This window comes from Peromyscus leucopus, chromosome 1 (assembly GCF_004664715.2).
Source record: "Peromyscus leucopus breed LL Stock chromosome 1, UCI_PerLeu_2.1, whole genome shotgun sequence".
In the NCBI taxonomy this organism is placed as follows: domain Eukaryota; kingdom Metazoa; phylum Chordata; class Mammalia; order Rodentia; family Cricetidae; genus Peromyscus; species Peromyscus leucopus.
This window is the reverse complement of record NC_051063.1, coordinates 160357807-160382146: the sequence shown is the minus strand read 5'-3', so window position 1 is coordinate 160382146 and position 24340 is coordinate 160357807. Positions and strand designations below refer to the sequence as shown.

At 46.3% G+C, this 24340-nt stretch overlaps 1 protein-coding gene across 4 annotated transcripts in view; it reads left to right on the top strand.

The window, feature by feature from the left end:
- Cep89 (centrosomal protein 89) overlaps positions 1-21929 on the top strand; it is a 62198-nt gene extending 40269 nt beyond the window's left edge. For 3 of the 4 annotated variants that reach the window (XM_028877769.2, XM_028877768.2, XM_028877767.2), the window contains 6 exons: positions 13-193; positions 673-840; positions 2849-2990; positions 6735-6824; positions 9736-9905; positions 21551-21929. In XM_028877769.2, coding sequence (XP_028733602.1) covers positions 13-193; positions 673-840; positions 2849-2990; positions 6735-6824; positions 9736-9905; positions 21551-21791 — 992 coding nt within the window. In that variant the 3' untranslated portion in view covers positions 21792-21929. Of the gene's footprint in view, positions 1-12; positions 194-672; positions 841-2848; positions 2991-6734; positions 6825-9656; positions 9906-21550 lie in introns of those variants that run through there. The other variant, XM_028877770.2, reaches the window with a different exon arrangement.
- The last annotated feature ends 2411 nt before the right edge of the window (positions 21930-24340 follow it).

Here is a 24340-nt window from a genome sequence, read left to right as displayed (position 1 = left end):
GTTCCCTTCCAGTTTCTAAGCTGACTAAACAGCTTGTGCTCCTGGAGGCCAAGACCCAGAGCCAGGAGCAGCAGCTGGTAGAGAGCAAGGAGCAGCTGGGGAGCTTACAGGCCAGATGCCAGGAACTCAAAACACAGCTGGACAGCAAGATCGCCGTAGACGTTCATACGTCGATTGTCAATGAACTAAAAAGGTGAGAGTGTTATCTGAAAGCAGAAGCTTGCCTGAGCCCTCCGTGTGAGACAGAGAGCAGACAGAGGTTGTTCAGCTTTTGGTTGAGCCCTCCATGTGAAATGTGGAGCTGACAGTTGTTCAACTTTTTTTTTTTTTTTTTTTTTTTTTTTGGGTGTTCACTAGGGCTTAGAATCTGGCTGCCGGCCATCTGCTTCCTTTTAGTTCCACTTGATTTTACATGACTACACTGTACCCAGCATGTGCTATACATATACCACAATGCACTGTATTCATGGTGCGCTGTACCCAGGGTGCGCTGTACACAGGGTGCGCTGTACCCAGGGTGCGCTGTACACAGGGTGCGCTGTACCCAGGGTGCGCTGTACACAGGGTGCGCTGTACCCAGGGTGCGCTGTACACAGGGTGCGCTGTACACAGGGTGCACTGTGCTGTGTGTGTGTCACTATCCATACATGTCTGCTGTTTCTTGTCCTTCAGCCAGTTGCGAAAGGAAGAAGAGAAAGACAGTGCTGAGATGGAGGAGCTGCTGGAAAAGCTGACAGCCCTACAGGTGCAGAAGAAGAGCCTGCTTCTGCAGAAAAGCAGCTGGGTCAGCAGAAACAGAGCGCTCGAGGCTGAGCTAGAGCGCATGCGCAAGACAAACAGGTAGGTGTGTGTGTGTGCAAATATGCATCTCATTTCCTTATTATCTTCATTTTATTCCCTTTCTCTTTCTCTGATAAGGACAATAAAATGGAAAAATAAACCAAAGGGACAGTACCGGAATAGAAGTGTAACAAGCTTTTCTGTGGATCTGTAGTTCATAAGTCTATGGTTCAGATATTGATAACCACATGGCAACCCTGGGCTCTAGACGGTCTCCTAACTACCTCCTCAAAGCCTGTTGTTCCATTACTACATCCCAGTTTTTCTTTCTTTTTTTCTTTTTCAGTTTTTAATACTTACACATTTATTTATTGTTTTTGAATTATCTTTTATTCTTTGACTTATGCATTTATGTGTACATTGGATCTTGATCAACTCCTCCCTTCCTTACCTATACACATACACACAACACCCAAACATACACACAAAACACACACACACACCATACACACACCTACACACACCACACATACCTGCACACACATACACCTGCACACACACCAGCACATACACATACCACACAATCACACACACACACACACACACACACACACACCACACACCTGCACACACACACCTGCACATATACCGGCACATACACATACCACACACCCACAACTACACATACCACACAATCACACACACACACATTCACACACCACACACACACCTGTACACACATACACCAGCACATACACATACCACACACCCACAAACCACACATACCACACACACACACACACACACATACACCACACACCTGTACACACATACACCTGCACATGCACCAGCACATACACATACCACACACCTACAAACCACACACACACACACACACACACACACACACACACACACACACACACACACGCAAACACACCAGTACATCCCCTTCTTGCCTTCATGTGGGATCCCATTTTCAAAAATATCTTTTAAATACAAGTCAAAAAGTTAGGAGAATAAGCCGGGCGGTGGTGGCACACGCCTGTAATCCCAGCACTTAGGAGGCAGAGGCAGGTGGATCTCTGTGAGTTCGAGGCCAGCCTGGGCTACAGAGTGAGTTCCAGGAAAGGCGTAAAGCTACACAGAGAATCCCTGTCTCGAAAAAAAAAAAAGTTAGGAGAATAATATTTAATTAGCTGATTTATTGCTAGGCATTTTATGAGTGCTGTTCTTTTTGTATGTTTGTTTGTTTGTGACAGGGCCCACACTGTAGGGCAGGCTGGCCTGGAACTCTAGCAGGCTCCCTGGAGCAGCCTCCAAGTGTGGGCATGAGAGCATGCTGCACAGTTGACCTTTGAGTCTTGTTAACTGGACACCTGGCTTCAAGTTAGATTCATTTACTTCTCGAAACTGAAAAGAAGATGTGTACTGCTGGACAGTAGCATTTAATTAATTAATTCTGTGGGGTTAGGGGTTGGGATCCAGGGCCTTGTGAATACTAGCCAAGCACTCTATCACTAATCCTCGCCCTGGCCCTGAGTGTAGTTTTTAAATATTAACTGGTAGCCAAGTGTGGAGGCATATGCCTTTAATCCCAGCATTCAGGAGGTAGAGACAGGTGGATCTCTGTGAGTCTGAGACTAATCTGGTCTACACAGTGAGTTTCAGGATAGCCAGGACTATGTAGGGAGACTGTCTCAAAAACACTAAAATTATATGTGTGTGTGTGTGTGTGTGTGTGTGTGTGTGTGTGTGTGTATGTACGTACATGTACATATATACACACATACAGAGTTTTTGTTTTGTTTTTTTTTGTTTTTTTCAAGACAGGGTTTCTCTGTGTAGTTTTGGTTTCTGTACTGGATCTTGCTCTATAGACCAGGCTGACCTCGAACTCACAGAGATCTGCCTGGCTCTGCCTCCCGAGTACTGGGATTAAAGGTGTGCGCCATCACCACCCAGCCACATACTGGTTTCTAAACATATATTTGTGTACATATATTCACCCTGCCCAAGTTACACAGGCTCACATGTTTTCATTCCCCACCACTGGGGATCTCTGCAGGCAATACCAAAAGAAAATTGATGTCCTCAGAAAGCAGGTGGAAAAGGCCATGGGGAAGGAGATGTCTGCTCATCAGTACCTGGCACACCTGGTGGGCTTGGCAGAGAATGTCACCAAGGAACGAGACAGTCTTAAGTATCTGGTGAGTTTCCTTGAAGTTATGTTCTCTAAACTTAAGCTTCATATGCAAATGTGACTTCAAGACTATTTTAAAGCAAATCTATAAAATTCTTATATTTGTATTTCAACTGCACTTCCAAGTTATTCAGAATGTTATCTTTTAACCATGGGCAAAAACCTTTTTTTTTTGAGACAAGATATTGCTGCATAGTCTAGGCTGCCTTCATACTCATGATCCTCCTGCAGTAGCCTCCAAACATGTTTTAAAGAAAATCAACCAGAACGTCTATATAACAGCAAAGGTTATTTTAGAAGGTGAGCCGTGGGGCCAGCTGTGGTGGTGCCCATGTCCACCGCACAGCAGTGGCGCATCTGTGCACCCCTTGTCCAGTGCCTGAAGGTTCCCACCAGCAGTGAGTCCTGAGAATCACAGACATGGGACTGCAGGTACAGCTCGGTCGTTGAGCGCATGCTCCATGTGTGCAAGGCCCTGGGTTTGATTCCCAGCACTGAGGGAGGGAGGCAGAAGCAGACTCCTAGAGTTAGCTAGAGAACACTTGTAGATGTAGTCTCAGTAAGGGAATTAAGTCAGTTATTGGTGTACTAGATGCTGGAGCAGTGCACTGTAGATGAATTTCTAAATGGTCTTATTAAATAAAAAACACGGAGCCAAATATAGGGGTGAAAGCCTTAGATCAGGGAAATAGGAAAAGCCACCAGGCAACCTTACTTCACCAGCTCTGCAGCTTCCAAATGGGAGCTACTTCCTGTCTTACCCACGCCTTTATTGCCTTGCTGTTCTGCCCTCTCATTGGCTCTTAGCCCAGGCTACCTCACTTCCTTGTCACTGTCTGTCTGCACAGACCTCCAGGTCTCTATGATTGGTACTGGGATTAAAGGTGTGTGTCACCACGCTTGGCTCTGTTCCCTAGTGTGGCCTTGAACACACAGAGACCCTGCCTGCTAAGTGATTGGACTAAGGGCGTGTGCTGCCTGACTTTGTTTACTTAAAATGGCTGGCCTTTCCCCCCTGAACTCCAGGCAAGCTTTATTTATCAAGCACAAATAAAATATCACCACAGTGCACAGCCAGTAAGAGCCTGGTACAGTTCTAGACATTCCCACACTGATTCAGAAAGATGTCTGCAGCAGATTGTGTGGTCGGAGAACACAGCTGCTGTCCGTGTCAAGTCCTATGCATTCAGAAAGGTCTGATAGATCCCCCAAGCTCTGACAGTGAGTTGCCTCCAAGGGGCGGACTTCCAGGTGACGTTTTATTAGCCTTTTTCCTTGTTTGAATTTTCTCTTCTGTGTGTTTTAGACACAAAGCACTTCCCTGCGTATAAGCGTGGGTGGTTTTTCAACATTGCAGTTGCTGTTGCTGGCATGTCCAGTTAGAAGGCAGAGGTTAATGAGTGTCGTGATGAGAGACCAAGGGGACATCATGAGAGTCAGAGATGAGGGTGGGAGCTGTCGGGAAGTGTGAGGAAGTTCCTCCCCAGGGCAGTGGGCAGAGGAAGAAGTAGAAAGAGCAGGCACTTGAGGATGTCGTTCCTCATTTTTAATAAAAAAAATGCTGATTGGATGTGTCTTGATATTATCTGTCGTTGGTGTTACCAGGCATTGTTCACAATGTGACGGTAGCTGGCGCGCTCCAGTAAGTCTCACTGTACGTTACTGGCAATTTAAAACCTGGGATTGATTATTATTGTGCAGGAGTGAGTGAGTGTCCATGTGTGTCACTGCATATGAGTTGACAGTCCGAAGACAACCTTCTCCCTCCCACTGGGTGTCCACTGGGCCATCTCTCAGGCCCCATTGCTGGCACTTTCTGAGTCCTTCCTGACTTTGACCCAGCGTGCTAGGAACCTTGAAGCCATTCAGATCTTCTGACTGGGACTTCTCTCGAAAAGCTGCTGTCCTGACCACAGTGCTGATGCTTCCTGTCACAGCACCTAGTGCCCCTTCCTTCCACGTGCCCATTGGACTGTTGAAAGGTCAGGCAAACGCCTGTTGGAAGGTGCCAAGCAAAACTGCTCCCCTGGAGTGCCTTCCTGAGTACCTGCCTGCTGCTACACAGTGTCATGGTGAATGTGAAGCTGTCTTATCCCAGGGCAGGACACGTGGGGACCCCTCACCTCCCACCTGGGTGGGACAGTCTTTCGTGGTGCAGTGGAGATACTTTCCAACTTCAAGTGGCCCCTTCAGGCCCACACCTCAGCCTGTGGTCCAGGCATGGAAATACAGTTGGAAGGCACACACTCTGTATATAAATACTTAAAAGTTGTAAATTTCGACCACTTGATCTTTTAATAGCCTGAAAAGCCAGACACTGAGTCAGACCTGGACGTGGGCAGAGGTGCCGTCACGCTCCTGACTCCACTGTCAGCAGGACCTGGGATACACCACGGCCCTTGGCCACATGAGGAGGGGTGTGTGGAAGCTGGCAGGGCACTTGGGGTCCCGTATCGCGCAGACCAGGGTGACATTGGCTTCCCTGCTGTCACATCCCTCCTGCTCTCGGGGTCCCGTGACCCTCCCACCCCTGCAGTCTTTAGGAAAGGCCTCCACTTTGCTCTGGGCAGTGTCCTGATGGCCAGGGGTCACATGGGACTTCACAGGGCCCGTTTGGTTTCACCTCCATTTACACCTCTCTGAGGGAGACAGTGGTCTGAGGAACAGACATGATAAGATTGGATACTTCTTCCTGGGGTTTGGAGTAAGCTGTTTAACTTTCTCCGTCAGATCTTTCCTTTCTAGAAAGCCAGCTGCCGCCACTAGGCTGCCTTAGGAAGACGCCCCACACATTTCTCTTTAATTAGGGACCCTTCACGGTGTGTGGGAGCTTGTTTCCCGTCTGGGTGTCTGCAAATTGCTTGACTTTAGATGACATCCCTCTTGGCTTGTCTGCCATGTCGGTGTGAGAAGAACTTTGAGTGTTATATTATTCCCTTGTATTTTGTTGTGATCAAATTGGGCAAGTGACAGGCTTGCTTTTATCACAGCAATTATTCCTTGAATACTACTGAAGGAACCATGACCAAAAGCTACTTATGGAAGGAAGAGTCTATTCTGGCTTATGGTTCCAGAGGAAGAGTCCATGATGGCAGACATGACCACAGGCAGCCAGAGCAGGAAGCTGGGAGGAGATCACATCTCACACACACAGAGGAAGTGGGGCGAGGTTATCAACTCTCATAGCTCATACTCAGTGACATACTTGCCCCAACAAGTCTCCACTTCCTAAAGGTCCATCCGTCCCCAAACAGTGCCACCTACTGGGGACCAAGTTCAAATACCTGAGACTGTGGGCAACACCTCATCCAAACCACCACAGGAATGCTGTGTCCACTAGGATAGAGACGTGTTCTGAAGCTCTTAAAGGCCTGCTCTGAGGGACCCCAGATCCTCCTGTCCTACCTAGAGATGCCCAGCGTGGACCCAGTCCTTGTTGGTCCTTAGCCCTTGTCCAAGCTCTACCCACAGCCCTCTCAGGGAGTATGGGAGCCCAAGTGGAGCTTGTTTGTGAGTGGGGATGTTCTTGGCAAATAGTGTGTGTGTGTGTGTGTGTGTGTGTGTGTGTGTGTGTGTGTGTGTGTGAGAGAGAGAGAGACAGAGAGACAGAGAGACAGAGACAGACTAGGGATTGGACCTGGGGCCTCACAAATGCTAGACAAGTGGTGTGCCAGGGCACTGAAACCCAGAGCAATTCCTAGGACTTTCCGTGTAAGCTACAGTAATGCTTCTATTTCCACCCTCTCCTCAGGCTCAGTGTTTAGAGAGCGAGAAGCACGGAGTCCTCAACAAAATCCTGAAAGGCAACATTCGCCTGGGAAAGCTGGAGGAGAGGGTGAAGGTAAGCGGCCATCAGTGCCCCCACGTGAAAGGGAGTCTGTGCGGCGTGTCTGTCTCTCACACAGGAAGAAAAGCTGGGCTGGGCTTTGCCGGCAGACAGCACCTTGTACCTCCTCAGATAAGCTGTGGTTTGCTGCACCTTGAAACACTAAGCAATTGTTTGTTTAAAAAAAAATACAAGAAGTCTGCTGGCTCCATGGTTAAATGATGTCGCTAAAAAAAACATGTTTTTTTTTTAAGTTTTTGTTTTGTTTTGTTTGTTTTTTTAAACATGGAAATATAAAAGCTGTATACAATTCTTTTTTGTTTTTCGAGACAGGGTTTCTCTGTATAACAGCCCTAGATGTCCTACAACTCGCTTTGTAGACCAGGCTGGCCTTGAACTCACAGAGATCCAATAAAAGGCATGTGCCACCACCACCCGGCCCCACTTCTTTTTTAGGAAGAGACATATCAGCTTGGTGGTGGTGCACACCTTTAATCCCAGCACTTGGGAGGCAGAGGCAGGAGGATCTCTGTGAGTTTGAGGCTAGCCTGGTCTATAAAACCAGTTCTAAGATAGTCAGGACTTTTTTTTTGTTTTGTTTTTCGAGACAGGGTTTCTCTGTGTAGCTTTGCGCCTTTCCTGGAGCTCACTTGGTAGCCCAGGCTGGCCTCGAACTCACAGAGATCCGCCTGGCTCTGCCTCCCGAGTGCTGGGATTAAAGGCGTGCGCCACCAACGCCCGGCTGATAGTCAGGACTTTTATACAGAGAAACCCTGTCTCAGAGAGAGAGAGAGAGAGAGAGAGAGAGAGAGAGAGAGAGAGAGAGAGAGAGAGAGAGAGAGAGAGAGAGAGAGAGAGAGAGAGAGACTTCTTTTTATTTTATGTGTCTGAGTGTTTACCTGAATGTATGTCTGTGCACCATGAACATTCCTGGCGCCTGCAGAGATCAGAAAGTAGCAGATCCCCTGAACCCAAGTTATAGATGGTTGTGAGCCAAACCTAGGTCTCCTCTGGAAAAGCAGCCCCTGCTCTTAAGTACTAAACCATCTCCCAAGACTCCTAGATGTATTTTTTATTATTTTTATTTTGTTTTGTTTTGTTTTTTCCCGAGACAGGATTTGTCTGTGTAGCTCTGGCTGTCCTGGAACTCACTCTGTTGAGTTGGCCTTGAACTCAGAGATCTGCCTGACTCTACCTCCCGAGTTCTGAGGTTAAAGGTGTGCACCATCACCTCCTAGCAATTTTTTAAAATTCATTTTTTATTTTATGTGTATGGGTATCTTGTCTACATATATGTTTGGCCATCATGTGGGACCTCTGAAACTGGGGTTAAGGATGGTTGTTAACCACATGTGGGTGCTGGGAATTGAACTTGGGTCCTCTGCAAGGGCAGCCAGTGGTTGTAACTGCCGAGCCATCTCTCCAGCCTCAAGACACATTTTTCAGCTTTATCGTATTTAGTGTCTGTGTGTGGTACATGTGTGTCTTGGCTGCATGCAGCATGCATGGGTGACCTAAGACACTTGATGGAGTTGGTTCTCCTTCCTGCTTCATGCAGGTTTCCTGGGATCACACTCCAGGCCTTGGCAGGTGGCATGCAGCTTGCCCACTGAGCCCTCTGAGCACTTCCAAAACTGACGTCAGAGTTTTAGATGCATAACTCCCATAGAATTGGTATCCTAACATAATCCTAATGGTCGGTGTTCATATTCACTCTGCCTTAGGAGTTGGCTGGGCAGACTGGAGAGATGGCTCGGTGATTAGAGCCTTAAATATTACATGAAAGGCCTAGGGACGCTTGAGGACCTGAGTCACGCGGAACGGGAGGGGACGATCCAGTTGCTTCTCTCTTTTTTGTTGTTATTACTAGAGAGTGAACCCAGCATCATCTGTATGCTAGGTAAGCACTGAGCCACTGAGCTACATCCCAGCCCTTGCTAAGTTCTTATATGAGACATCTTTGATAAAGCAAAACAGTGTTGACATTCTTTCTCAAGCTGCCAGTCTACGAAAGGATTGTCCATGAAGAATGCAGACGTAGGCAGGTGGCTCACTGCATAGAGCTTGCCTAGCATGCATGAGACCCTAAGTTTGATCCTCAGCACTGTATAAAGTTGGATTTGATGGTGCACACCTGTAATCCCAACATGGGAGGTGGAGGCAGAAGGATCCCGAGTTCAAAGGTCACCTTCAGCTATATGTGGAGTTTGAAGGTAGCCTAGGCTACATATGGCCCTGCCTTAAAAATATAACAAACAGAAATTGCAGTAGATTAATTTTGTAAAAACATCCAATTGGGTCTATGATGCAGATATTTTATGTTTAATTTTCATGTTTAGCATATTAATCCCAGAAAAATCAGATATAATATAGATTAGAAATTTGGTTTTCCTTTTCAGATTTTATTTTGTTTTTAATCATGTATGTGTCTGTATGTGTGTGTGTGCATGTGAGTGCAGGTGCCCTTGGAAGCCAGAAGAGGGAGTCAGATCCCCTGAAGCTGGAGTTGTGGTTGTGAGCTGCCCACATGGGTGCTGGGAACTGAACTTGGGTCCTCTGTAAGTATGTGCTCTTAACCACTGAGCCATCTCTCAGGTTTTCTTAGTCCTGAAGTTCTTTTGTATCCTTTTAAAATTTTGTTTTCTTGAGTCAGAGTCTCACTGTGTAGCCCAGGTGACCTCAAACTCCTGTTTGCCTCTGCCTCCCACGTGCTGGGATTACCCACCAGTGTTACACTTTGCTGGGGCCCACATCTCGGGCTCTGTGTGAGTGCCAGGCAAGCACTCTTCCCAAGCTCCAGCTGCACATGGTCCTTCAGACCTTTTAAAGCCCAGACTTGCCTTCCAGTTCAGCGCTGTCTGAGGCCCACTCAGCCAATCGGCTCCGACTCCCAAGAGGCGCTTGCTCACTGCCTGCCTTCCCTCAGGAGTACAAGAAGCAGGCAGCATTGAAGCTGGGTGACATCCGTCACCGCCTGGCGGAGCAGCAGGACGACTTCGCTGGCAAAGCAGCTCAGTACCAGAAGGAGATGAGGTACCTGCATCGGATGCTGCAGGAAAAGCAGGAGGTCCTGGACGAGGCACTGCAGCAGAAAAGGTAGGTGCATGAGCCTGCACACGTGAGCAAGCAGCAGCCCAAAGAGCACCTCAGGTCCCTGCCTCCCAGTCCATGCCTGTTCCTTTGAGGCCGAGTCTCTCTATCGTCCTGAGGCTTGCATTTTCTCAGCTAGACGGGAAGCCGGCCAGCCCCACAACCCTGTCTTTTCCCACCCTGGGAACTTAGTTAGGTGTGTGTTTTGGGTGCCTGCTTTCTTACTCGGGGCTGGGATCCAAACTCCAGTCCTCATGGTTGCATAGCAAGTGCTCGTAATCACTGAGCCAGCGCTCCCTCCAGCCCGTTCACATTTTTGTTCTCTCTCTCTGTCTCTCTCTCTCTCTCTCTCTGTCTCTCTCTCTCTCTCTCTCTCTCTCTCTCTCTCTCTCTCTCTCTCTCTATGCTTGTTTTTAGACTCTGTAGTCCAAAGTCTTTTTGCCTCAGCCCCCCAAGTCCTGGTATTGCAAGCACACATTAATAATACTTAGCTATCATTTTAAAAAAAATAGATGGTCCATTGTCTTAGGGTTTATTCTATTGCTGTAAAGAGAAACCATGACCATGGCAACACTTATAAAGAAAGCATTTGATTGGGGCCTTGCTTATAGTTTCAGAGAGTCCATTATCATCATGATGGGGTGGTGGGGAGCATGGTAACATCCAGACAGGCATGGTGCTGGAGAAGTATCTGGGAGCTACGTTTGTAGGCAGCAGGCAGAAAGAATGACAGAGAGACAGACAGAGAGAGATGGGGTGGGGGGGCTTTTGAAACATCAAAGCCCACCCCCAGTGACACAAGGCCACGCCTCCTAATACTTCCCAACAGTTCTTTAACTAAGGACCAGGCATGCAAGTCTATGAGCCCGTGGGGTGGTCTTACTCAAACCTCCACATTCATCTTTATCCCTTGTCATCCAGGTGTGGCAGCCTGTGCCTGTAATCTTGGGAAGTGGAGGCAGGAGGATCAGGAGTTCAAGGTCATCCTTGACTACATAGTGACGCCAGCCTGGGCTTTGTGAGACCTTGTCTCAAAAAATACTCCTCCTTTGGGACCAGAGAGGGACACATGTGGTGCCCAGACATACATGCAGTCAAAACACTTATACACATAATAGTAAAAAATAACATTTTTTAAAAACTGTATAAAAATAAGTTTTTTATCACTTTGTATTCTGCAGTTTTGCTGTGTGTTCAAAAGTTTCTTCTTATTCCTCCACTGGGTATAAATATTACTGTGTTATAAAAAGCATGGATTCTGGGACTGTGTGTCTTTCATTAGATCTAGAAAAATTTCAGTCATCATCTCTCTGGGTTATTGGTTCGTTTTGAGACAGGGTTTCTCTGTATAGCCCTGACTGTACTGGAACTTGCTCTGTAGCCCAGGCTGGCCTCGAACTCACAGAGATTCTCCTGCCTCTGCCTCGCAATTGCTGGGGTTATCGGCTCGCCCTGAACTTCTGGATGACCTCACGTGCTGTGAAACAATCCTTTTCAACATTATGAATATGTATTCCTCTCTTTGGCTTAAAGAAAAGCTGACAGGCTGGTAGCTAAGCAGGAAGTTAGGCGGGAAAGCCAAACAAGAATGAATGATGGGAAGAAGGAGGGCCGAGTCAGAGAGACATCAGTTAGCTGCTGAAAAAACAGGATGTCTAGAAATGGGGCAACAAGCCTGAGCTATTGGCTGAGCATTTGTAAGTAATATTAAGCCTTGGAGTGATTATTTGGGATCAGGCAGTCGGGACAGGAAACATCTGACTACACTTATGCCTCAGCTCTCTGCATGCTGAGATTACAGGCATGCATCACCACACTGGCTAAGAAACACAATTACACACAAACAAACACGCATGCATACACATAAATGTGTGTGAATGTCGATTGTTTCTCAGTATCCTTGTGGAACCCTGATTAGGTAGAGGTCAGGGCCTCTTGCTGAGTCCTGTACTTGGTATCTTTCAAAATTTCCAGCTGTTAGCTTTTCTGATCTACATTTTCAGTGGATTGTCTGTCTGTCTGTCTGTCTGTCTGTCTTGTGCTCAGTCTTTCTATTTTAATTCTCTCTTCATCTGTGCTCAGCATTGGGCCTTCCCAGGCCTGAGGTTTTGGTTCAGCACCATTGTGAGACTAAAGCCGGAAACACACTTTGCAGGCTAGCATTCTATTTGCAGTTAAGACTGTTAAGAATAAGTTGCTCTTTTCTTGTGTTTGTTTGACCCATCAGCACCGGATGTGCCTGAGCACAAGTGGGCAGGAGATACGTCAGGAGGTGTGCTTGCCCCTGATTGGACCTGATGGGGGGTGTGATGAATTATGAGTTTTGCCTTTTTAAGCCTCGGTGAAACATGACTCGTGGCCATTTCCTGGGAACCTGGAGTCCATCCATCTGCCCACTATTTAATTAAAATGTCAAATTTGGCTTTAAATTGTGGTAGTGGTCTTATTATCAACCAGTGAGATTAATGTTTTCTTGAGGTCCCCAGCAAGATTCAGACCACCCACCCAAATTTTAAAGCTGGACTTTCACTCTGGAACTCCAGAGGCACATGCTCGGACTACCGGGTGAACTGCTGTGCTGAGAAAGCAGCAAGCATCTACAGAGGCCTCCTGGGGAGTCATAGTCTGTCCTGTTCTGTAGGATCCCAATCTGGGACGGGGAGGGTTCCCATGGACCTCAGTGTTCTCCCATCAGGGCAAATAGTGAGACTTGGTTCTGGTTGGTTGGAAACTTTTGTCCGTCTGTCTGTCTGTTTGCCATCTCTGCCACCCCACCAGCCACCACCGAGCCATGGCTGCTTTTGAGTTCTCTGCTGGGTGAATTCGGGTTAGCAGGAGTTCAGATGTCTCTTGGTTGAGGCTAACATTGAAATTGTTTATGCTGTCCGTCCTACTTTATTGGAAATGGCTCTGAAGGGGAATGATTTCTATCCCTTCTCTTTACCCAAGCACATTGAAGAGTCCTCTGTGTCCTCTGTCAGTTGAGCCACCTGGGGCTGTGACAGGGAAAGGAAAGCAGAGGAGCCAAGAGTTAGATTTGGTTTCTGTGAACATTCTGTACCTCAAGTTAGCTTCATCCTCATAACCTGAATGTGACTGCTAAAAATGTATGCACAGGTAATCGAGAAGGAACCATGGCACATGACTCTGTTTGGGGATATAGACAGCATGTGGTTTGCCACCTTCTTTAGGCAGCCTCCTGGTGGGCAGCCATCTTTGCCAGGGATGAAGACAGTAGATGTCATGTGACTTCATTTGCAGTTGTTATGTTTGAGCCTTTGGTAAATCTGCCTTGTCATATTTCAAGTAAGTTCTTGGTATTTGCAAATTTATAAATACATTTTTTATTGCTCTTAATATTCAATTCATAGTTTTATGTTCTACATATGTTCAGTTTAAAAAATGTAGATAAGATTTCTTTTTACTTTCCTTTTGTCATGTTTTAATTGACATAATAGTTTGTTTGTTCTGTGCGGTTCAGGGAGCGGTGTCCCACAGGCACACTTCCACTTTTTTTTTTTTTTTTTCGAGACAGGGTTTCTCTGTGTAGCTTTGCGCCTTTCCTGGAACTTGCTTGGTAGTCCAGGCTGGCCTCGAACTCACAGAGATCCGGCTGCCTCTGCCTCCCAAGTGCTGGGATTAAAGGTGTGGGCCACCACCGCTCGGCGTATACTTTCACTTTTGAATTAATGAGTAAATTAAGCATCTAGCAAACCAAAGTTAAAGAGTTAATAGTGGTAGGTAGGTTGAAGTGTTAATCTAATTATCTTTATCAATAAAAAAAATTGGGAGTCAAATATTGGGGTAAGAATCTGAAAGATCAGAGAACCAGGAGCAGCCACCAGTGACTTCCTACCTCTGCCATTCCTCCATCCAAAAGGACCAAGATCCTCTCTCAGCCCCACCTTATGACTTCCTGTTTTTTCTCTCTACAGTCCTCCAAACCTCTATGGTCAGTTAGTGACTGGTCCCACCCTCTAAGTCTAAGCATGCTTTATTTGTCAGAACATAATCAAAATATCACACAACATTTCCCCCTTGTTGTCTAAATAAAAGCAAGGGTTTTAGCTAACATAGTAAAACTATGTAAGTATAATAACTATATACAAGTATATACAGGCAAGAATTATATTAACAATGTCTAGTCTATTTGCATTTGACAAATTCAGAGAAAAAAACTCCATTATCTATCCTATCTTGTTGAGTCCAAAGGGTTGTACCTAATTCACTTGAAAGACCCCCGAAGGCAGTCTTCCCTCTGGAGAGACCCTCGCCCAGAGATCACACCAAGACCACAAGTCAGATGCAAACAGCAAGAGGCTTTATTCAGGAACACGGGTACCCGGGGCGACACAGTCCCTCAAGAGGCTCAAGAGACTGGCGCCCCGACGGGCTGGAGTGGAGGGTTTTTATAGGGTCTGGCAGCAGGAGCACGAGAAGCTCGGTTTACAGGGTTCTGATTGGACGATTCAAATGAGGCCAGGTTCAAACTCAGGACAGTTCGTGGTTTTTCCCCGAGCTCGACACGCCCGTTGACTTGGTTACAAGTTGTTTTTCTGACCTATAGTACCCTGTTCTGGGGCCAGGTGGCCGGCCGTAGACACCCCGTGCTTTTCAGACCTTACTCGAAATGGCGTTAGGCTAAGCTAGTATGCTGGGGTCTTTCACACTTTCTATCCTAACTTGCATTACCAACCCCAAATTATCTTTTGATGTCTCTAAACTTTATAAACTTTATACCTCTTTTGTGAGTTTCTTTTCTGAATTTGGTAACAAGGAAAACTATAACTATAACTGTCTAGTCTTCAGCTCCATCAGAGACCTGAGAAGGATATAAAATTACCCGAGTAAACAGGAAACACAGCAAACAACTTCCAAAATTAAGAAATGACAGAAACAGCTGGCTGCCTGGACAGTCACCCAAGGTTCCTCTGCATTGTTGGGGCATCCATCTTCAGCCTGCAGGCCTAGAATATCTGACATCCTTTTCTGTGAAGCAGGATTTTAAAGGACTGCTCCACCTTGTCTTGGCAAAATTTTTACTTTCTTTGGTGTCCTGCTTGTGCAGTTTGGACAGCACACTGTCAGCAGTCGAGGCAAGGGCATTTTTGGCCCAGTGGCTAACTTTGTCACAAAGAAAGCAAACTCCATATGGAGTTGCTTTGATGCTCATCATCTTCTCTGAAGGAGATTTGTGCGGCTGGGAGCAGACATGTCTCACTGCCATTTAAAAAAAAAAAAAGAACCTTATGTTATTAAAATATCTTAAATGCCATATTCTGTAGATCTCGGAAGTGTTTTGAAGACCACCTGTCTGTCTAAAATATATCTGTTTGACTTTGAAAACATACCTAGCCTGACTGTAAGTTTGATTGTAATAGGTGACTAACTACTACCCTGCATTTATTATCCTAAATAGCTTGTAATAATAACTTTCAAGGACTAGAAATTTACAGTACATTGTTAAATGAGCTGTATAGGCATAATACCTTAAACAAGGGTAGTAATGTAAGTACAGTATGTTCTAACAAAAATAACCTTAAATTTGTTTTTTGTTTAAAAGTAGATGTTGCTGTGTGTCACAACACGGGTATGTGGGTTCATGTGGATCTGTGGAATTAAGTCTCGGAGGCATCTTAAGAATGAATATAGCCTTTCATGGCTGCGGGGGATCCAGCCTGGAAGGACTGAAGCACTATCCCTTTGCCTCAGGCATTTTTATTCTCGCTATTACAGTTTAGCCAGTTAATTTCCATATACTCAAAACAACCTAAAAGGAGCTCCCAACAATATAATGCCAAGGGCAGATTCCTTGATTTCTCAGGTTTTCCAGGTTCCCTGATTCAAGTTTTGCATAGGCCTTTGTATCCTTGGGAAACTCTGAGACAGGATTCACATGGAGGGCAACAAGGGAAACAAAAGGTGTCTGCTTAAAAAAAGGATGGATTAGGGCTAGGTGCTCACTCTGGAGCTAGCCCAGGCAGCTCCGCAGGAATGCCTTCACAAGTAGATTCAGTAATCTATCTTTTTATCCTATCATTTCCATATCCCCCTTTTTTTCTTTTCAGAACAGGATCCCTGAATCTAATCTCCTTTGTTCAGCCTTTTTCCTGACCATTACCAATAACTACTTGTAACCAACCACCTTATATTGACAAGTATCTGTAACCCACTGAACAACAACAAACCACCCACCCCACCTCTTGGGAATGTGAGTGTTGTGTTCTTAAAATTACTTCCTGCTGTCTGGGGGTGATGACATCTTTAGGGGACCTTGAAAAAAATTGGGATAACTGTCAAGTCCTGGGAGAGCTAGCTGTATCATTTGTTGTCCAGTCTCTGTCCAGTTCAGGGCTTATGTCAAGTCCTGGCTAGAGTAGCTGGTGAGGCCGGACCATCTCAACTAGCCACCTTGAAATTGCCCTGAGCAGTTTATAGTCCAAAGCCGATCTTTGGGTGGTATTTGTCAGCTTCATGGCATTACCACAATCCAGGCGGAATCATCATTATGGGGCCCCATCCTCCTTTTAGAGACTTCAAAGGTCGCTGTTAGACATGGTCATAGTTCACTGCAGAAAACTTAAACATTTTAAATGTCATATGCAGCAGACCACGAAGAGGTTAAAGGAACATAATTTGTTATATACATCCAGAGTACAAAAACTTAATTCCTAGATAGAGACTCAAACCTGAAATCAAGTATAGGAAGGTAGATAAAGCCTTTTTCTAGAATCAGTACTCTATATGACAGTTAATATTATGACAAAAAGTTTTAAATATACGTATATATTAATCTTATAAATTTTGAGATAATATTTATACCTTAAGAAAAGCTGCTAAAGAGTCAAAATAGAACCAAAGGATTATGAGATTAGTGGCAATAGTCCCTTAATTTTTGGTTTTCTTCTGTCCCATATCAGATGGCTCTTCTGACATGAGACAGAGATTTTGGGTTTTCCTTTAACAATCATGCTTGAGTTTAGAGAAGGAGAGAGCCATTCTGCTCCAAATCCAGCTTTAATTTTTAATTGAACTTGGACTACAAAAAGACCATTTGCATTAAATGTCTGTAGAGAACAGCAAAAACATACATTTGGGAAGATTTATGAAATTTTATCCTGTTGGAGATGTGATATTCCAATAGGTAAATTTACTCTTTTGGGACATTTTCTCTGGATGTTTCGTCCTTTTTCTTCATATGTCTCATTTGTCCAGTGGTCTTCAGATTCCTTAGCTGGATGTCTTCATTCTCCTGGAAAGATAAAAACAAAACCCTGCCCCAACCCTAACTTTAGCAAGTTATAGCTGATCAAATGAAAAGCATATGTTAGTTTTATAAGTTAGTTAGATGAACTATCACCTCTTCTAATCAAGAGGTATCTCTTGTTCGAATCTAATCTTTATAATATTTGCTTTATGGTTTCTCCTGAAATTTTTGTTTTATCTTCTAAAGCTGTTCTATCATCCAGAGCAGTATGTTTTTTTTTTTTTTTTTTTTTTTTTACAATAGGCATTAGGTCATTTAATTGCTCTATGAAGGAGTTTTCCCCATGGAACAGGGAATGAGTGAACCAGATTTGACATGGGGCCCTGCAAGAGGCCCTCCAAGGCATTTCCTGGTGGCAAAGGGTTACCTTGTCTGTTCCTTGTTGATCTGCATTCATTAGTGCCTTTGCTGCACCTTCAGCACACTTCAGAAGACAGCGGCCTTTTGTTTAGATTATTCCTAGAAAAAACATTGTTTCTAGCAGTGCCCTGCCTACAATCCCTTTTTAGGTGACCTGCTTTACCACAATTAAAATGTCTGACGTTTTGATTTTTTCTTCACACCTCTGGAAATCACCTCTTCTATCCAAACATCATCATGGTTATAAGATTCAATAATGGAGCCGGGTGGTGGTGGCGCACGCCTTTAATCCCAGCACTCGGGAGGCAGAGTCAGGCGGATCTCTGTGAGTTCGAGGCCAGCCTGGGCTACCAAGTGAGTTCCAGGAAAAGGCACAAAGCTACACAGAGAAACCCTGTCTCGAAAAACCAAAAAAAAAAAAAAAAAAAAAAAAAAGATTCAATAATGACTGTATCTGGGATCCATTCCTCTGTGGGTACTGATCTTGCCTTTAAAGGCCTAATTACCCTTTTGCATTGTGAATTCGCATTTTCAAAAGCCAAAGATTCAATTATTTGTCTAGTTTCTGGATTTGGTATCATTCTATTTACAGCTGAAGTCAATCTTTGTAAGAAATCAGTGAAGGTTTCTTTTGGGCCCTGTATAACTTTAGTAAATGACTCAGTTTTCTTTCTGACTTCTTCAGCTCTGTCCCAAGCATTCAAAGCTACTGCATGGCATAGATCCAGGATGTAGTCATCATATGGAGACTGTTTTTTGTATAACAGCATAATTGCCCTCTCCAAGAAGTTGGTCTTGAGAGATTTCTATATCTCTAGCCCTGTTTCATTGTTCAATGGTCCTAGCCTCATCTTTCTACTGTGTCCTCTACTGTAATTGAGGACCAGGTTCCAATACTGCTGTAACTAAGTCTTTCTGGTCTTGTGGAACAGTTCTGTTACTAGTTGACCATGAATTTAACATCTACTTCACAAAAGTGAATGTGTGCCATATGATACTATCACTTCCTTAAATCTCCTCAAATCTTACATTTCCACAGGAGTCCAGTCAGCTCTTACATAGCCTTGGGGGATACCTGTCATTTGGTAGTTGTTCCTGTAGGGTGACTAGATATATTAAGGTGGGTTTTTTGATAACCTTGGGCTGTTCCTCTCTAATTTTATAATGTAATGATGAGGTTGGTTCTCCTTTAAATTCCTCTGTCTTTGTCTGAATATCTCTAGTATCTGTTTTAATAAGTTCTTCTAAGGCTTGCAACTTAACGATTAAAATAGCAGTATTTTCTTTAGTAACTTTTTCTAAGGCCTGTGTCTTGGCACTCATATCAACTAACTTTTTTAATGGATAAAACAAGAATTACCAAACCAATAATATTCTTAATTAACATTACATAATTCCCAGCTAAGTTAATTATCCCCTCATTTAATTGTTCCATTTTTAAACCAACCATTGTGGAATCATACAGAGACCTAACTCCTTCCATCACAATAGTGTTTCCCTTTTTTTTTTTTTTTTTTTTGGGAGGGGGGGGTTTGAGACAGGGTTTCTCTGTGTAACCCTGGCTGTCCTGGAACTCACTCTGTATACCAGGCTGGCCTAGGACTCACAGAGATCCACTTGCCTCTGCCTTCCTGTGCTGGAATTAAAGATGTGGACCACCACTGCCCGGCATGTTTCTCATTTTTTAATGTGGGAAAAGACTCACTCTCTTTCTCTCTCTTTAACTAATTCCCCCTCTAAGAATCCCCAGCTGTCTCCCAACTCTGCTGACAATGACAGCGGAGTGTGAGGCTGGCTGTCTCTGCGGAGCACATCTGAGCGGAGAACGCAGGCGCTGCACAGCCTGGCTGAGGACAGCCGCTGCTGATCACTTGTCAGCAGTGAGGAGGGAGTCCAGGGAAACCCCACATCCTTGGGGAAGAGGAGCCAAAGAGCCAGGTGTCTGCACCGCTGATGCGGGGAACATGTGAAAGCAGCAGCCATGACGGCTCGGAGCTGCCTGGGGGCAGAGCTGTGGGTGCTGAGGGGCTAACTTCCGCAGTGTTTGGAGCCCAGGTGCCTGTGGAATTTGGAACTTGTGGTAATTGGCTGTAGAGAGGTTGCAACAGAAAAATCCCAGACTTGCTCAGAGGCCTTGGGAAGAAAAGGAAAAGCCAACAGTGTGGTGACTTCGGTGGGTGCAGTTCCTGTGTGCAGCTCTGGCACATGCCTGTGGCTGCAAAGACAGGCAGGCAGCTATTTTGTGAATTTGTGACCCAAAACTTGGATACCAGATGAAGCATTAATCTAATTAATCTTAATCAATAAAAAATCAAGAGTCAAATATTGGGGAAGAACCTGAAAGGTCAGAGAACAGGGAACAGCTGCCAGTTGCTTCCTACCGTTTCCGTTCCCCTATCCAAAAGGGCCGAGATCCTGTCTCTGCCCTGCCTTATCACTTCCTGTCACTTCTCCCTACAGTCCTCCAAACCTTCATGGTCAGCTAGTGGCTAGCTCGGCCCTGACTTCACAAAAACTTTATTTGTCAGAACACCATCAAAATATCACATAGCAGTAAGCAGGTGCATATGTAGATAGATATGAAATTGGTGCTGCAGACATCTGCAGAAATTGAGTAAGGCAGCCAGCTGGAGTCCTGGGCAGAACAGAGCCCCCTCCAGTGAGGCTTCCAAGTAAAAGATCAAACAGTGCCAGGCGGTGGTGGCGCACGCCTTTAATCCCAGCACTCGGGAGGCAGAGCCAGGAGGACCTCTGTGAGTTCAAGGCCAGCCTGGGCTACCAAGTGAGTTCCAGGAAAGGTGCAAAGCTACACAGGGAAACCCTGTCTCAAAACCCCCGCGCCTCCCCCCCCCCAAAAAAAAGAACAAACAGCAACAGTAGAAATGACATCATCAGATTGCATGTTTACAACATCCTGCAGAAACCAGCTGGGGAAGTTGAGGCAGCCAGCTGGAGTTCATGACCTTTCTCCCCACGGCTTGTCTTTCCCATGGCAGGCACTTGTGTATCATGGGGTTGATATAGTCATATCCGTTAGAAATGCTTACCTTCTAGTTATTCTCAAGGGCACAGTGTTTATAAAATAACCTTGGGTTCTTTCCTCCTGGTCACATCTTGAAAGGCCATCCCACCCTAGACTAGAGGCTTTGGAGGGCGCTTTGAAACAAATATGGTAGGTCTGAAATGGGAAGCAGCGTCTCCATGAACTCCAACAGCACATGGTAACTTAGCAGTATAGTGTGCGTTACCTAACCGTACAGACTGGTAGGTGCTGTGTGCTGTGTGGTTCAAGCACACATGCTGTGAGATTAGCTCAGCTGGTTGGCACATCTGTCACCTCACCTGTTGTTGCAGGAGACGTCACCAGGGAGGGACCAAAGCCAGGACAGCTCCTGAAGGGCTTTGATCCGGGGTCCAGTTTGCATCCTCATTTTATATTCTAAAACCACAAGGTGGAGAGGACAAGCAAGATGTGACAGGCACCGTGGGGCAGTCAGCGTGTGGTTAAGGGCACCGGGTCATTGTTCCAGCTAATTCTCCAGGTCATTCTGTTCCAGGTAGCAAGTGAAGTCATGCTTGGTAAATATGCAGAACAAGCTGAGCTTTGAGTTAGATCACTAAAGAGATCAGTATCTAAGAGCTGGTCTTTTCCACCTTAATTCTACGTCACTGTGATTTGTGGTGAAACCTTCAAAATCTTCTCTCCTGTCACTGGAGGTCTAACTACTTCAGGGTTCGTATGAGCTATTGCAATTGCTTTTCTCTTTAAAAAGGTGTGGGGAGGGTGGTGTCCACACACGTGCACGTGTGTGGAGACCAGAAGTTGACATCGGGGTCTTCCACGGTCACTCTGCCCTGGTTTCTGAGACAGGTTCTCATTAGACCAGAGCTCTCCAGCTGGCCAGACCAGTGGACCAGCAGCCCAAGTCCAGACTCAGGTCCTTGACTAACTGAGCCATCCCCCAGCCCCCGACTTCCTTTCCCGGTGCACTGTTTTCACCCACCTCCTCCTCCTTTTTTTCAGAGAAATGGAAGGTGAGCTTGAAATGGTTCTGGAGTCCACTGCCAAGGAAAACCTCCGGATGCGAGGCCTTCTCCAGGCCACCCTGGAGAGGGGAGGCACACAGCGCACCAGAGCTCGTGAGGACACTTGCCTCGGTGGCATCCCTCAGGGGGACCTGCTGGTTGGCCACGATTTCAGCTATGGTGATGTGCAGCCTCCTCCTGCCACTGCCCGCCAGGGTCTGGGGGACTCTGTGGCATAGGCCTCCTCTTCTGAGGTGGACTTCCTCCAAGCTGGTGGGTGCCTCCTCTCCCCAGGAGGGCCAGTGTGACAAGCATGTGGAAGCCACTGACTGTCATAGCCAGAGGGAAATAAACCAGCCCGGCATCAAATGCTTTTCCATGTTTCTTTTTGGTTTTAGTTTTTCCCTTTTTTAAAAAATTTTCAAGTGTTAGGTATTAAACCCAGGGGTCTCACAGGTGAGGCTTGTTTTCTGAGACAGGGTCTCACCGTGCAGCCCAGGCAGGCCTTGAACATTTGATCTCTATGCCTTACCCTCCCGAGTGCTGGGATTACAGGAGTGCCCCATCACACGCCTCTCCACATTGTTCTTAAAGATGTGCTGCATTTCTAGTGAGATCACAGCCTCTGCTCACACTGCCCCGAGGCTGGCTCTGTAATGCCCATTGTGTCCAGGCTTCTAGCTGGGCAGCTGGGAAAGGCCTGGCAGAAATGGAGATGTCGTGTGCTGTCTGTGAGCCGAGCCGTGGAGACAGCAGCAGAAAGACTCGGTGGGGTTCAAACTGTGTGGCATCTCCTTAGGAGGTGACCCGGCAGATAACTGTGGTGTTTTCTCAAAGGACTTTACACCCCTGTCCCAAACTGAAGACAGCACAGCAAGTCCCAGACCGGCAGTGGTTTGTCTGCGGGAACACCACCAGAGAATGGCTTCCTCCAGACATCCCAGACATCCCCAGGACGCATCAGGACCAGACAGCGGCTGCAGGTGGCGCAGTCTCTGTACACTGCCCACCTTCCTGCTGGGTCATAGGAGACGGCCCACAGCACACAGCGGGGCAGACAGCCTGCAGGACCGGAGAGATCACAGGTTCTTCATGGAGGAGCTGGGGTGCCTGACTCTGAAGACCCACTCAGGGTCAGCAGGGCGTTTTGTGGAGATCAGCTGGGAGAGGACACTGACGGGAGCTGGGACCCTGGCAAGGACCTTGTCCATTGATCCCTGTGATCTCGTCTGAACAGGAAACCATGCTGGCATTTCTGGGTCCTGGTGCACTATGTAGATGGGAAGATGGCCTCAGCTTCCACAGTGACCCACGCAGAAGAGTGTGGGGATCAGAAGTGACATCGTAGCCGCTCACTTCAGCTAACAAAGAAATGGTGCAGCCTATTTCCTGTTTGATTTCTCTCGAAGTCAGAAAAAGGGCGTTCTCTGGCCGCCATGATTTGGATCCCAAAATGTCTATTAAAGGCGTATGCAGGCAAAACCCATGCACATAAATTATATATATATAATATATGATATGTCTATATTAACAAAGTGATGGCAGTGATGAGGAGTGACATTGGAGCCAGGGAGGGGAGTCATGGGGTTAAGAGGGCGATGGAAGAAGCAGGTCACGCGTCTCCCAGGAGGAACCATGTTACATGGAACACAGTGACACGCGTGGCCAGGGCGTGGCTCAGTGGTAGACCACGTGCTTTGCTCACACAGGGCCTTGAGCTCAGTCCCTAGCCCAGAAAGAAAAGACAGGAAGATACAAACACAGGGCCATGCTTCTGGTGATGCCTGGATTCATGGGCTTGTGTCCCCAGCTGGCGTCAAGGGGTCCCCGGCTGCTTCTCCCCTCCCCCACCGACTGCCTTACAGTGACTTTCTGAGAGTCTTTGGCCCTGTGAGACTTCACACAGTTCCTAGACTTCCAGGTGCTTCAGGATGGAATTCAGAATCTAAGTGAACACACCATGCCTACATCTTATTCCTACTTCACATCTCTTGTGCCCAGCTGTTAATCCCCCCAGGTGAGAATAAGACCACTACCTCAATTTTTGAGCTAAATTTGAAGCAAGCTTGATTTTTATGGCCTGAGAGCCGGCCAGCAACCACCTCCCAAGTCAGGTTAGAGAGAGAGCAGCCCATTTCTTTTTAAACCTTTTTCAAGACATAGTTTCTCTGTGTAAGCCCTGGCTGTTAGAATTCCTAGCCCCCCCCCCCCCCCCATGACCTCAATGTCCTGGCAAGATGCTTAGTCATCCCAGGGCCTTACGTCCTAATCCGTGTGCTGCGTGATCATGTAATTTGCGTGCAGTGTGATCACGTAAGCTATGCCCGTGTGTGGCGTAGCTACATAAGCCCATATGTGCATTGGGGGGGGGACCTATAAAAGCGGGTTCCACTTATCCCTCCCCCCTCTTCCTGCACGGTCATTCCGTAGGCCTATGCACATCTTTCCTATTCCCTTCCCTTAATAAACTCTTATAGTGGGTTTTGTTGTACCTTGTGGCTCTTCTCACATGGTAAACAGTGCCGCTTAATAAATAGCAGCTCTCCTGGCTCAATTTGTAGACCAGGCTGGCCTCAAATTTACAGAGATTCTCCTGCCTCTGCCTGTTATTATAGGCATATGCCACCACCGCCTGACCCTGAGCCCTTTTAAGGAATCAAATCACAAGTAGTTGTAAAGCAGGTTTACAGAAGCCAGGCAACAGAGCAGTGAGGAAATACAGAAAAATCTCAAAACACAGAACAAACCCAACATCCATCACCATACAGTCACCACGTGGCCACTGATT